Source organism: Engraulis encrasicolus, chromosome 11 (assembly GCF_034702125.1).
Source record: "Engraulis encrasicolus isolate BLACKSEA-1 chromosome 11, IST_EnEncr_1.0, whole genome shotgun sequence".
Taxonomy (NCBI): Eukaryota; Metazoa; Chordata; class Actinopteri; order Clupeiformes; family Engraulidae; genus Engraulis; species Engraulis encrasicolus.
In genome coordinates, this window is record NC_085867.1 from 51854063 (window position 1) to 51867883 (window position 13821).

The window sequence follows — 13821 nt, forward strand, 5'->3', positions numbered from 1 at the left end:
TCAAGATGGCGAGCCCTGATGAAGCAGGAAATAGATTTTGGTCTCAATAAAACTTCTTTCCGATACAATTCGAAAAAGGAGAGACTTCTTCAAGAGGATTGGCAAGACTATTGTGAGTAGCAAGACCAAGGCGATATCAGTAAGAAACAGAAGGGAAAGGGCAATCATGCTGACTGAGAAGAGGGGCGGTGGCAGGGGAAAGGAGCGAGCCATCAAGGCCGAGAGATGCTGGACTTCAGACAGTAACATACTGTCCCAGCTCGCTAGCGTACCAGCCTGTCGGCTATTGTAATGTAGCCATCCTAGTTAGCTTAGTCAGGTGTGTTTCCCTGTCACCTTTGACTGAATCCTGCTTCAGAGCTATATGGTATAATACATATGTAATTGAGATGTTGAATTTGTAGTGGGATTAGTGATTTACATTAAACTAAACTCGTTTCTTGTGTTGACACTAATCTTTTGCCTAGTCAGTTAGCTCTGCGCCGATTTTAAATAGCTAATATAAGTCAGTATTCTGTTCTCATCTACAAACGAACATATATAAAGAAAGGGAGAGTCAGCACAGAGATGGAATAGTTTGTTTACTCTGTTGTGAATATTGCAGCAACGTCTTGTGACATTCACAAGTGTCCACAGCTAATGTGAGCGTAGCATGTTGGGTTAGCTGCTTCAGTTTGTTTCCCTGCTCAGCTGTTAATAATCGTCGTCTCGTGCTGTTTTGGTTTTCAATGTTTTTGTAGACAATTCTGTGTGTGAAGACAATTAAAGACCATGGGGCACGTACTGGTTGTAAACGTCCTCATCATGTCAATCGTAATAGTGAAATATGCTAGCTGACATTTATGCGTTTGATTGTATGGGCTACTACGACATATTTGACAGGCTAGTAATTAGTAACCAACTTTCTTGTGAATGTCGCATCCACACTGAAGAAGCGTGAGTGTAATTTTAACTCGGGTTACTTGTCTGGGTTGTTTGTGTTCTGTATGGGACTTGCAATACAGAGATAAATCCTAATTTTGGTTTGCGATAACATTCAATAGGCTTCTGATTACACGTTTGTATTTTTTTTTTACATGGCATAACCATTTTGGTTACAAGACTAAGCTTAAATTTCCCAACTTCAGAATTCACCCATCATACCCGTATTCTGTTATGCCCAAAAAGTGAAGTGAAGTGACTGTGTGTGTGTGTGTGTGTGTGTGTGTGTGTGTGTGTGTGTGTGTGTGTGTGTGTGTGTGTGTGTGTGTGTGTTGAAGCTGACTGTGGTGTTGGGGTGTTGAACCTTATTGTGTTCATAGTAGTCCACTAGTTATTTTAACCTCTTTAATCATCCCACACTGAATGCAAGGTAGTGACATTGCTTTGGGTGTGGTAAACAGTCAAACATGTCTGTTTACAATGTTTTTTTCATTATCTGTACAAGATATTTGTCTGTAGACCTGAATGATGATTGGTCTGGTGGGCTGCTCTACTTCAGTTTTCTTCTCTTTTACTCAAGATTATTCAAAGTCGTGCAATCTCTGGTCACTGTCTTCCCCTTGGGGGCTGCTGATAAGCTTTAGAGGAAGGTGAGCTGGTGAGAGAGTGACTCAAGTCATTGTGCCTCTGTAAGAACAGAAGTACAGTATCTTATCTACATTTTACTTAACTTGTTGTTTTTCAATCACATTCTACAGTGCTTTCCACAGACACTTTGTGTGTTGGTCAGAAAGTATTTGTTCTGTTTTTCATACCATCTCGAACAAGTCTACACGTTGTATGTCAGAATTTCCTTCCACATTAAATTGTTTAAAAAAAAGATCTATCTGATAGAAAAGTAAAGCGTAGGCCTACATGTGGCCATTCACATGGCTGTTCAGCTGATTGCCCTGCCACTTTGTACAAAGTTGTAACCTAAGTCACATGGACTCTCTTCAAGGAGACTAATTTCTCATCGCAGGTTCCTCATCCCCAGGGGGGATAACAGAAAGCCAAAACAGAAGTAGACAGGCTTTTAGACGAAAGTTCCCGCCAGGTTTATAATACAGACCTCTTTGAAGGGGCTTTCCAACACTTGTAACTTAAACGGTTTAACTCTGGTACTGCATGTTTCAGTGGCTAAAAAGAAGAGTCAGCTTCTGTTTGGCTTTGATAACTGCCGTCCCCTTGGAATTTACAGAATGGATAATACTAGTGTCAATTTGTTACAGAAAGAGAGGAGACAGGGAAAGACATGATTGATAACCGCAGAGTGACACATGAACAATTTTAAGCAGAGAACATTTATAAATTGGCATTATTAACATCCCTTGATTTGTTCTTGTTTTGTTGAGTTGTTTTGATTGACGTCGAATTGACGTTGTGTTTGTCTTGGATGTTTCCCCGAATCAGATTCTCTAAATGGCTGCGAGGAAGTCGGGATCAGATACCTACAACAACGGTGAGTTTATCGCAATATCTCAGTCAGTGTGGGGAAACTCAATCGCAAGATTGCCCATCTGTGTCCTGTCGTAGTGTAACCGCTCCACAGCTTCCTAAAGATGATTGCGTACAATGAGAAACAGATGCCGTGCTATTATATCTCTATTGTTTATGTGATGCAGGAATGTTGGTTATTAGCTCATGGCCATGGTGACTCATACACTGTACAGGACTTCCTCAAACCAGACTGCATGTAGATTCAGTCATTTACATGCATGTTTTTGTGTATCAGTCAAAACGGCTTCTTTTTGTGAAATAAAGACTGTTCAACTCGCATTAGTTTTAATGGTTGAAATCCAACACAAATGAACCAAATTGGTCAGTGGAAATGATAAGTCATGATTGTGATGATCTGAAAGCAGTGTGGTGTAAGCAACTCTTGGGTTTGCCTCTGCCAATATTACGCCTTTTTTTCTCCTGACCTTCCCTTACCTTCTCTGTGCAGCATATTGGTATGCACATTTTCAGTACAACAGCCAGATGTATACTGTATATATATAGTTTCTTAAAGGTTGATGTATTCAAGGGAAAAAGCAGGCTGTTGTGTCTAAATCTAAAATAGTACATCAGAAAAATGACACTTCCCACTTTTACCTCGGACTGAGATGGTGCTTCCCTAGACAGTGAGATTTTATCACGCACACCTTCAGGCTGATAATGATCACACATGGCAAACAAGATTTAAAAAGTGAAAGAATGATCAAACACTATTCAATCAAGCCATTGTTAGCAGGATGCGTCAGACTGTGTTTGTGAGCCCAGATACTTTATTAATCCCAAAGGAAATTAAGAAAAATGACACATTGTTTGGAATCTTTAGGTCAAGAAAAAAATTGAAAGTGACAGGATATTGGGTGAAAGCAGTAAGCAGAATGTTATGTAAAAGCAGATTACTTATTATTTTAGCCCCAAGCCCTCAAGCACAGAAAGTATTTTGGTTAACAGCATCTGATTTTGGTTATGACAAACTCAAAGTGTGTGTAGAACTCTGATACCTGTGCAGACATCTTGAAAGCGTGCGTTTCCAAAAGTGAATCAGTCTCTGTACCTATTCATGGGCGTAATATGTCATAAGAGTTGGTTAAATCCAACCTGTTCAAAAGTTATGCAAAGAAAAATCTACAACAGACGGACACACAGATTTGCATGCGGCCAGATGACTGATGAATGGTATACTTTTGTAGACAGAGGTATGCAAAATCAGGATCACTCGCCACCCCTCAGTATTGAACGATCTCTCCTCTCTCCTGCCTTCCCAGGACCCATCAGCTACCTTGATGATGTTCCATTTAAGCTCAATGACAAGTTCCGCTGTCCCGCCAAAGTGGGCCTTCCCATCGGCTTCTGTCTGCCGGACTGCAGCACTCTGCTGGCCGACATGCAGGTGAAGATGCCTCTCTTTATTTATCTCAATGTGTCCTTGTTCCCTTAACATTGCCTCTCTGCGTCTGCTCTTCATTTGCGCTTCTCTTTGGGCTTTGGGCTCATTCGTGATGGCGCAGGCCGCACAGATCTGCACAGCGCTCATGCACACTGTGGAATTGCAATGCATTCTGGTTTGGGATTTCTTTTTTTTCTTTTAAAAAAAAAAGATATTTGTTGGTCTTTTTGACTTCATTTATGATAGTACAGTGAAGATGGTGACAGGAAGCGAGTGGGGAGAAAGAGACTGGTGAGGGCCGGCAAAGGACCCGGACCGGGAATCTAACCGAGTCGGCCGCATAGTAAACGAGTGCCCTACCTTTAGGCCACGGTAGGGCCTGGTTTGGGATTTCTAACCAGAATGCATTGTGAATCCACCATCATGAATGTGTCCATCTATTTACTTTTGTCCTTCTCCTTTTGTGTGCAGTATTTTTGTCCAGTATTGCTGACTGGGTGGGCACAGGCTAGCAGAGCTTGATATAACTAAATAATTCAGAGAGCAAGTTGGAGATGAGGAAGTTTGTGGTTGTCTCGCTACGGATCTCTCAGATGTTAACAATCAGTCATTCTGACCATGGGGCACTTACTGATTTTAAACGCCCTCATCATGTCTATCGTAATAGTTAAATCAGTATAGTGATCAATAATTCACAAAGAAAATGTTTACAGTGAAATAGGCCAAACTTTTTTCAGCAGATGAATGTGTGTTTCTGTATTCGTCCCCATCCCTGGCTTAAAAGAACTACATAATTCACAGAGAAAGTTGTTACTGAGGAAGCTTGTCGTTATTTGTTGTCACACAGTAGGCCTTGCTTGTGTTTGTGTTTCTGTATTCATATGACTTTTGTATGGAGAGGAACCACATAATTCACAGAGCAAGTTGGTACTGAGGAAGCTTGCCGTTCTTTGTTGTCCCACAGTAGGCCTTGCTTGTGTTTGTATTTCTGTATTAGTAAGCATTGCTGTGTGTGTTGGTGTGTCTGTATTAGTATGACTTCTCCCTGGAGAGGCGGACCGTGTCCTGGGGGGAGGAGCTTGCCCAAGCGCGTGCTGCAGAGGCAGAGGCAGCGGAGGCGGCAGCAGCAGCACGCAGTCAGGCGGAGCAGGAAGCCCAGGCCACTGCGGTCGCCGCTCAGGACTTCGACGGCGGGCTGGCCGGGGGCAAGCGAGCCCGCTCCTCAGAGGAGCAGGAGCCGCCGCTGCTGCCCCCGGCCATGAACCCCGTCCTGGCCGGCCTGAGCCACAACGCCATCCTCACGCCCCTGCCCGCCCCCAGTATGGGCCCCTCAAACACCTCCACACACAGCCCCCCCTCCCACAGCCTCAACCTGGCCGACTTTGAGCGCGAGGAGGACCCTTTTGACAAGCTGGAGCTCAAGACACTGGACGACAAAGAGGAGCTGAGGAGCATTCTTCAGGCCCAGCCACAAGCCCAGCCACAGACCCCCGCTGCCTCCACCCCACCCCCAACACACGCCCCAACCCCCATCCCAACCTCAGTGCCCACGGCGGACCCACGTCGCAGCTGCACGCCCCCCCTGCAGTCTAAAGCAGGCCTCTACCACAAGCCCAACGGCCTGGTGGCGCTGCTGGACCTGGAGCGAGTGGCTGCCGGGGGCTTTGGAGCGGGCGGCCGCATGGATGCAGACAGGCCCTGCAATATCCGCTCGCTCACCTTCCCCAAGCTCTCCGACCCGGGAGACTCCCCGACGGACGCTGGGCCGCTTCACAGTAGTGGCTACTCGCCCGGACCCCCTTCGCGACCGCCAGTGCCCAACGGAAATCCCCCATCCTTGCAGAAGACTGTGCCATCATCGTTCTCTCATAACACCCTCACACAGGAGCCAGCCACACACACGCACAACAATGGCACAGCCAAACAGGTGTGTATGTCGTCATGAGATTATGCGATTACTTTTTTCCATGATGGATTAGCTGAAAACTCTTGGTAAAATCTGGGAACTTGTGAAACCCTTCACCCAAAACCAAAAACTGAAATGCTAAGAATAAGCTTCTTACATTAGTTGTTTATTACATTTATTTTATATTTACTTTTAAATTACTAACTTGCATGACCTACAGAAATTACGAACTTGTTCAATGAAAAAAAAAAAAGAGATAACTTTAGGAGCACTAACACTCCCCAAATGTACTAATTCTCAATTCTCTTAAGTGTACACAAATCCACCTGTTAAAAGTGTCCTTGTGTGTGTTCCAGTGTGCGCCCGTGTCTGGGATGGGCCCTGCTCCACTACCGTGCGGCGGTGCGCTGCTGAGTCTGTCCCCAGCGGAGCGTCAGTGTGTGGAGACCATCGTGAGCATGGGCTACTCCTACGAGGGCGTCCTGCGGGCCATGCAGAGGCAGGGGCAGAACGTGGAGCAGGTCTGTACCCACCACCGCCCACCAGCCTAACCTGGGATACAATAGAAGACATTACATTACATTACGCAGACACCTTTGTCCCAAAGGAAATTCAACCAATTTAAGCAAGCTTCATTTACCCCCTTGTGATGGCCCTTCAGGAAAGTCTGGTAGACGTGGTTGAATGCAGATCATGGCAGTAAAGTGTGCTTTGATGTAAAGAAGAAGCAAACTATAAATTGTCAATATTCTGATTCCGTTGGCAAATGTTCAGGCTCAATGTTTCACTCCTGCACTGTGTTTGGGTGTTTGTCTCACTCGTCCTGCTGAAAGGATCGGGGGGGGATGGGGGTTAGGCCATGAAATATTTATTGTAAGGTTAAGCAATACTGTGCTACTCAGGTTTGAAATGCTTGGTGGGAAGCTTAAACCCAATGACCTACAAAGTAAAGTCAGCAATGCTAATGTACAGTAACAGCGTAACCTGGAAATGTGTGTTTTTCTTAGCAGTTCTGCGATAGTGATCTGTCTCGCCAGCAGTTACTGCAGCTGTCACACAAACTCGGTCCACACAATTGTGTCAGTAGTATTTCATAACAATTGTGTCCAGTAAAATTTCAGCGTGTTCTCAGAAAAAGCATATTGTGTAAGGGCTGCAGTGTCTCCTCTCCTGTGCACTCCGATGCCTTTGCACTTTGCACACAAGAGTTTAATGATCTGAAAAGCTGTGACGTCAAAAGAAGAAAGTGACACTTTGTAGTAGAAAAGAGTGTTTCAATATCCAGCTGAAAATGTATTGATATTTTCAATCATATTTGCACATTTGGTTTTCCCAAATGATCTCTTAGTTACTTAATATGATGTCGTAGATTCAAAGCATTTGAAATGGACCAACTTGCCCAAAGCTAAATGCCATGTGACCGGGTGTGGGTGTGTAAGGGTCCCAGAGGTGTGACATGCCAGAATACTAAATGTTGATTAAAAACAGCTGTGTCTGATGTTATCCTAGCATGCTGCAACATTGAATGATGAATAATGGAATATTGTATGTTGTGATGAGTGACTGCAATTCATTTATAACTAATTTTGCTATTGGTCAGCGGCATGCATACACTAGGTTTCTCAGTGTGAACAGCTTTTTCCGTATCTGGGTTAAAGAAGGATTATATTAGTCTAGATTAAACTTATTCATTACACTTTTATATTTGATAGGAGTCTCATTACTTTTTTCCACTAATGAAACTATGTCTGTGGTCCTCAGGTGCTGGATTACTTGTTTATCCACACCAGGTTGTGTGAGCGGGGTTTCGATGCCAGTGCTGTGGAGGAGTGTCTGGAGATGTACCAGTGTTCAGAGGAGAAGGTAAACACATGGCTACACACATAGCAGCTGTGGTTAAAGATGGTTTTGAGACAGGCTTTAGATCAGAGGGTTGCCGGTAAAGCCATAGCTACACAGAAAGCATTTTCATGGCTGCCCCGACTGTGGTAGTATCAGTTCCTGCACCGACTGGTGCGATTTGTAAGAGGGAATGAAGTAAGGGAAATTGTGTGTGCACGCGTTTTTTATTTTATTGACAAATCACAAAACCTTGTCGGCCTCGAATCTTGAGGGAACTGACGTGTTCATGCCGTAAATCAGAGTGTTTGGGTAACAAAAAAAATAAACAAACTACAACGACAAGGCAGACATCGACAGGTTCATAAAAATAACAAAGGTGTAAATAAACCAACTATGTGCACACTAGTTTTTCACTAGAAGCACTTTGGTTTTCAGTGTAACTAGAGGAGAAACCGGCACCATTCTGGTCCGCTATAGTAGACAGAGCAGGAAAGAAAAGAAGAATCGGACCATTGATGGTCCATCTTTGGACTGTGTGTGACGTCACAACCATGTGATTATGTGCTGGAATCCCCTTTGACCTGGTACAGCCACTCATTTGGCAGTGTCTTGTAGTAGGCCATTCTTTGATCTGATCTGGCTCATAACGGGGAGGGAAAACACCCCTCTTGTAGGAGGGCCTGAGTGAAACGGATTTGATCAAAAAGTGTGAGTGCGTGTGTATGCTGTGTGATGTATGACATTCATGCATGGAGAACATGGTTACTGCTAGACTTAAATTGGTTTATCGTCAGTAGTTATTGTTAATGTATTGTTATGGATATGTAATAGTTAGAGTGCCGTGTTTTCAATTGTCTTCATTTTCCATTTTATATAATTGAGCATACAGGGTAGTTTGTGTACAAAAAGGAAATGTAGCATGACCATATTTTTAGTGATTTACACTTTTTAACCTTCTTTGTCCAGTGTTGTCATATATTCCCACTACTACACATCACACCATTTCTTTTGTATGACTTGTTCCCTTTTCTCTCTGTTTGCCATTCTTACTACAAAAAACTCAAATTATCATTGGCCCAGTGCTCTGATAAAAACTGTTTAGTGCAATATTAAATTTAGCAGATATGCTGTCAGGGCCTGGGTTGATATGTGTATCCACTCACTTAAATATTGCTGCTTAAATACTAGTACTACTGATTGTGAGCTGTAAGTTCTCAGGCATGGGACAGTAGGCAACCCATAACATTTGTTAGTACTGTAGATGTGTTTGAAATGTTTTGTAATTTGTATGTCCTGCTATCTTCCCAAACTGACCTCTTCCTGTGTTCCCCTGGTTCCCCTGTTGTGCCTGTTGCCCCCCTTTCCTCCCCCACCCCCACCCCAGGCTCTGGAGTTTCTACAGCTCATGTCTCGCTTCAGAGAGATGGGCTTCGAGCGGGACGCCATCAAGGAGGTACTGCTGGTGCACAACAACGACCAGGACAAAGCCCTGGAGGACCTGATGGCCCGCGCCACCACGGCTAGCTGAGCCCCCACCAGGCCAGCACACGCCACTTGCCCCCCCCAGCGCGCCCTGCTCTACTCTGCCACGCCACGCCGCGTTGCAAGGCTGCCACCCCAAACGCAAAGACATTGAGAGACTGGTGGAAAGCAAATGGTGGTGGTGGTGGTGGTGACAGAGTGTTGTGAGAAAGGGCTTTGGGTTGAGCCTTTTTGATATTTAGTTGTGTTGATGGAGAGAAGACAACATTTTGACAGAATCCTCTGCTCCCACTGCTCCACATTGGCCCTCTGCAATGGTGGACTTGTAGTGAGGCCACCATGATGGCACTCGAGGTGGATACTTAACTTGTGTTGCTCCTTGGAGAGGATGTTGGAAAGGAAGAAGGGCAGTGACACCAGAGCACTTGGTCCGTCTGTCTATTTTCTGTCTGTCTCTCTCTTTGTTCCTGTTCGTTAGCCGGCCTTGATCACAGTGGGGAAGCGCAGGTGGCTGTTACAGACACTAGGGGGTGCTGTTGTAGTTTGGGATGAAGGGTAAAGTGGTGACTGGTGAGGGCACCTTTACTTGGAGATAAGAGACTCTGCCGTGAACCTTCTCAGCTAAAAATGCTGCCATCCTCTGCTACTGCTGCTGCTGCTGGTTTCTACGGCATCCTGCAACCCAGACTGGAACTTACAGACTCGAAAAAACACACATGCACAGACGTTACAAAATCCGTACCTTTGTGCAAACACTTGTGACATAACACAAAAAAACTTAGATAAGTTTGAAAAAAAAGTGTCCTTTCTTGTTTTCTCCAACTTGTGGTTTCAGTGCATCTTTCAGAGCACCAAGTTGTCTTTTGTTTTCTGGTGGTTGCTTGGTTTTCATTCAAATAATAACTTATTTTAGGAGTCACTTTCGAAGCGTCATCTTTGCCCTATGTTTTCTAATAAATCTTATCATCTGAAGTGCAAGACAGCAGACAACAGTCTACCAGTGCCCTCTGCTGGGTGTGGAAATGAAATGAACTGCAGAAGGCATGCAGACAGAAATGATCAAAAGGGTTTATATAGGAAGCAAGGCCCCAGAGGAGGTGATGACTGAATATCGGCACACTCAGTTGTTAAAGCGCCCTTTGTGAATTCAGCGCAGAAATAAGATAAACACGCAAAAATACTGACTCACAAAAGGAATATATGTTTATTTAAACAAATATGTACACTGACACTTTAATAAAGAAAAGAAAGCGTTATCAGATGGAAGTGGTGGGGTATACATTTTTCTTTTTTTATGGTGAAGCTGGGTGATTTGCCACAGTTTTTCCCCTCTGCGTCCAACTCGACATGTTTGTGATGGGCAGAGACAGGTTTTGGGTACATTTCTGCAAAGTAGCTTTTGGAATGGTTTCTCACATGTTTCTCGATTCTTGAGCGTCCGTATCTTCTGGTCAACTCGACACTGTGCTGACTGTAAAAAACACTGATTAGCTGCCAGACCTTCAACAAGTCGAAATTGCTGTGTGAATGATGGAAAAGAACATTATTGCTAAAAGGTGTAATTTGGACATGTCATTTCTGCCTTTGTTACAATGATCTGCAGTTAGTCATGATATTTGGTAATCTGGACTTCATCACAGACTCAAGTCATCACTCACCCTTGATGGCCTTCCCTGTGTCATGAGTTTTGTCAAGGTGTTTGGGGTAAATGACATTACTTAATTGTAAAGTGAAGAACACCCATGTCTTCCTGCCTGAGCTCAGGCTCTAGTTTATGATTGGCTACAGCTGTTATCCATTTCCAAATCCTTGCTGTGTATAGGCTGCTGACTTGGATAGAGACATGTCCTCCTACGCATTTCATTGCTGATGCAACAGCCGTGTCCACCACTTGTTACCCCAGAATGTGCGCCTAGTGTAAGGGGGTATGCCAAGAAGTTGATTCAATAGTGAACCAGGCTACTTTAACCTTCAGGTCGTGGTAATCATCTCAGAAGATATTCAAATCAAAGATATTCAATATGAAAACTAAGGTGAAACATACCACGTGTCACCAATGCAACCAAGTGGCATCAAGTTTGATCTCCTAAATGAACGCGACTTTTCATTGAACTCCATTCATTATGTACCCCTGTTACTTCAAGAAGGGCACAGCACCCATATGACGGACGCTTAGAACCTTACGTTGTATTGATTCCTGAAGAAAGTCCTTATGAAGCATCTCTTCCTTGTCAATCGTCTGATTAAATGATGACTGCAGTTTATCTGTTAGTGGGTTTCCCACTTCCTGTTGGTTAACTTGGCCCGTTTTATCACTCAACCATGTTCTTGGAATATCACCCAGGCTGTTTCAGTTCTGTCATTTACAAACAAGAAAGACATTGGCTAAAGAGGTGACGTCACAGCCCTTATAGAATCTGTGGTGACGTGTCTGTTGTTATCGGTGAATGGCCCACCGATAAACTCTCTGTCTGTGTCATTGTTATATTTGTGTTCAAGCGGGGACTGGTTCAGTACCACTCTTTATCCTCTTACTGCACAGCTGCCATGAACCACAGAGATGACATCCAGTATGTGTGGTTGAAAAAAGCTGGTCATCAAAATGGCCTTTCCTACTGATTGCAAATCATTCAGACTAATTCTGAGCTTATAGTACCGTAGACCCAATGTCAAAGTTAGCTATTGACCGCAGCTTAAAAAAATGATGACATTGGAATATGTTTTATTCTTCAACTCAAGAAGTCTAATGCCTTGTTTATTTTTCTTCCAAGCCAAACATATAGGAAATATTTTGTGAACAGTATGGTAGAGTGATGGGAGGGCTCTGATGCTTTTTTAAATGTAAAAGCAAGCTGAACTTGAGCTGTGTAGTGTTGGGTTGTTATAGACCAGAATGTGCCATAGTGTGATGTGAAATTTGAACTTTATGCATCTCTGAGAACTTTTGTGGCAGATTTGCCAGCAGCACTGGGCCTGGGTTTTGTCTGTCAGTCCCCACATACCAAAACAGCAAATGTGACTTCAAGATAGCCAATTACAATCATTCAGAAACAGATAAGATATTGTCAATTCTGTTGTATTTGGTACATCTGGTTTTTAGTGTGCCATTGCATTTTCTTGTTTCCTGTAGCCTGCGGCTGGTTCAAATTGTCCCACAATGCCTCTGGCCAGTGTCACCAATTGAATCGCTCTAGAGTATTACAGAGTATTTTTTGACAATTAAAAGCATTTGGTACCCTTTTGTAATAAGATGCTGACTAGTAGAAGGAACTGGCATGGCAAACCGGGTGATTTCTCATTTAAAGGTCCAGTGTATAATTTTGTCTGTAGTTCATTTGCTGAATTTATGCTGCCCATTCACAAAAGTTATCTTTTTCATTAATATTTTCTACCACCATCAATTTCTAAGTATTCATTATGGCTTGGAAACGTACACGTCGTACATTATCTTCATGTAAATCCACCATTTTGAATCAAGACATGTTTAGCTACAAAGCCAGGGTCAGATCAGTAGGCCTAAATATTATTTTATTTGCTTAGTAAATGTTCACGAATAAGACCTAATTTGTGAATGGACACCATTCGTTTTGGAAATGAACTAGTAAAAGTACACACAAGAGCTTTAATGCTGGTGTTAATGTCATCCCTGGGGAAACTAAACTAACCATAGACAGCACAGCTTCTCTGGTGGGGTCTTTGTTGTAAAGTCTGTATGGGATAGCAATGTCGGATTCATTTATATTATCTGTAACAACATTGACCTGAAGCAAGGAGTCTTACATTATGTACACTTCAGTCCCTGTGTGTGTGTGTGTGTGTGTGTGTGCGTGCGTGCGTGCGTGCGTGCGTGCGTGCGTGCGTGCGTGTGTGTGTGTGTGTGTGTGTTAAACATAATTAGTCACTGGAGTGATTGGGTGCGTTATATCATATTTGTCTTAATGATTACAGTGAAGGTTGGGTGGGGTCAGGGCCTGTGGATCCTGCAATGTGATAAAAAAAAGTTAAGCTGTCTTCTGAATCATTGGACGAGTTCACCCTGATTAAAGTTATATTGCTTTTCACATGATGTGTCTGCGGTTCCATGTTTTGCAATTAATGAACAACGTACCTATGTCTACTTGTGTATCATACCACATAAATGCAAAAAAGGGCAAGATTTCATACATCAAGGCATTTTTTTTTAAATCGAGAATGCATTTTATTGGGGTACTGTTTTTAAATTTTAAGTCACCAGAGAATGGCATAGACATGCAAACATTTTAAAGCAGGGAAATCTGGGAGACTGTTGCAGTGTTGAAACATGTCATGAAGAAGCATTGACCTCGTAAATTATATTACAGCAATGACACAGGGCGGGTGAAACATGGGTCTTAAATATGGTAGAAACCTATGATATTTGATAGTTGACTGAGAGTTGGCTGTCACCGGGGTTGTGTTGAGAGAGTGAGGGAGGGAGGGAGAAGGTGGCAACAAAAGCAGCTTTGTCCCATCAATTGGTGAACCTTCGAGCTGAGTGACAACAGGTCAGCAAAAAAAGAAAAGGGTTTTGCCCTGGTAGCAAAAGATGTGAAAGGAAAACTCAAATCAACTGAAGTAGGCCTAAGTAAACTGGGGTTGGCGTAAACAAAGCGCTGAAATGCAGATAATAGTATGTTAAATTCAAAGCAGATCTGGTGGCAGGTGCAGTCCCACTTGAACGAGTTATCTGTCCAGTATCTGTCCATAGCCTAGCCTACATTACATATCT

At 43.4% G+C, this 13821-nt stretch overlaps 1 protein-coding gene across 1 annotated transcript; it reads left to right on the top strand.

The window, feature by feature from the left end:
• Positions 1-10563, top strand: ubap1 (ubiquitin associated protein 1). Its single transcript, XM_063210935.1, has 7 exons — positions 1-112; positions 2374-2422; positions 3723-3847; positions 4878-5771; positions 6107-6271; positions 7512-7613; positions 8977-10563. The coding sequence occupies exons 2-7, from the start codon at positions 2383-2385 to the stop codon at positions 9118-9120; spliced, it is 1470 nt and encodes a 489-aa protein (XP_063067005.1). The 5' UTR covers positions 1-112; positions 2374-2382; the 3' UTR covers positions 9121-10563.
• Positions 10564-13821: the final 3258 nt, after the last annotated feature.

Bases quoted from the DNA above. Each gene is read 5' to 3' on its own strand.
- ubap1 (XM_063210935.1), top strand. From the start codon at position 2,383: ATGGCTGCGAGGAAGTCGGGATCAGATACCTACAACAACG. The intron at 3,848-4,877 runs GTGAAGATGCCT...TGTCTGTATTAG, and splicing joins CTCTGCTGGCCGACATGCAG to TATGACTTCTCCCTGGAGAG. The intron at 5,772-6,106 runs GTGTGTATGTCG...TGTGTGTTCCAG, and splicing joins ACAATGGCACAGCCAAACAG to TGTGCGCCCGTGTCTGGGAT.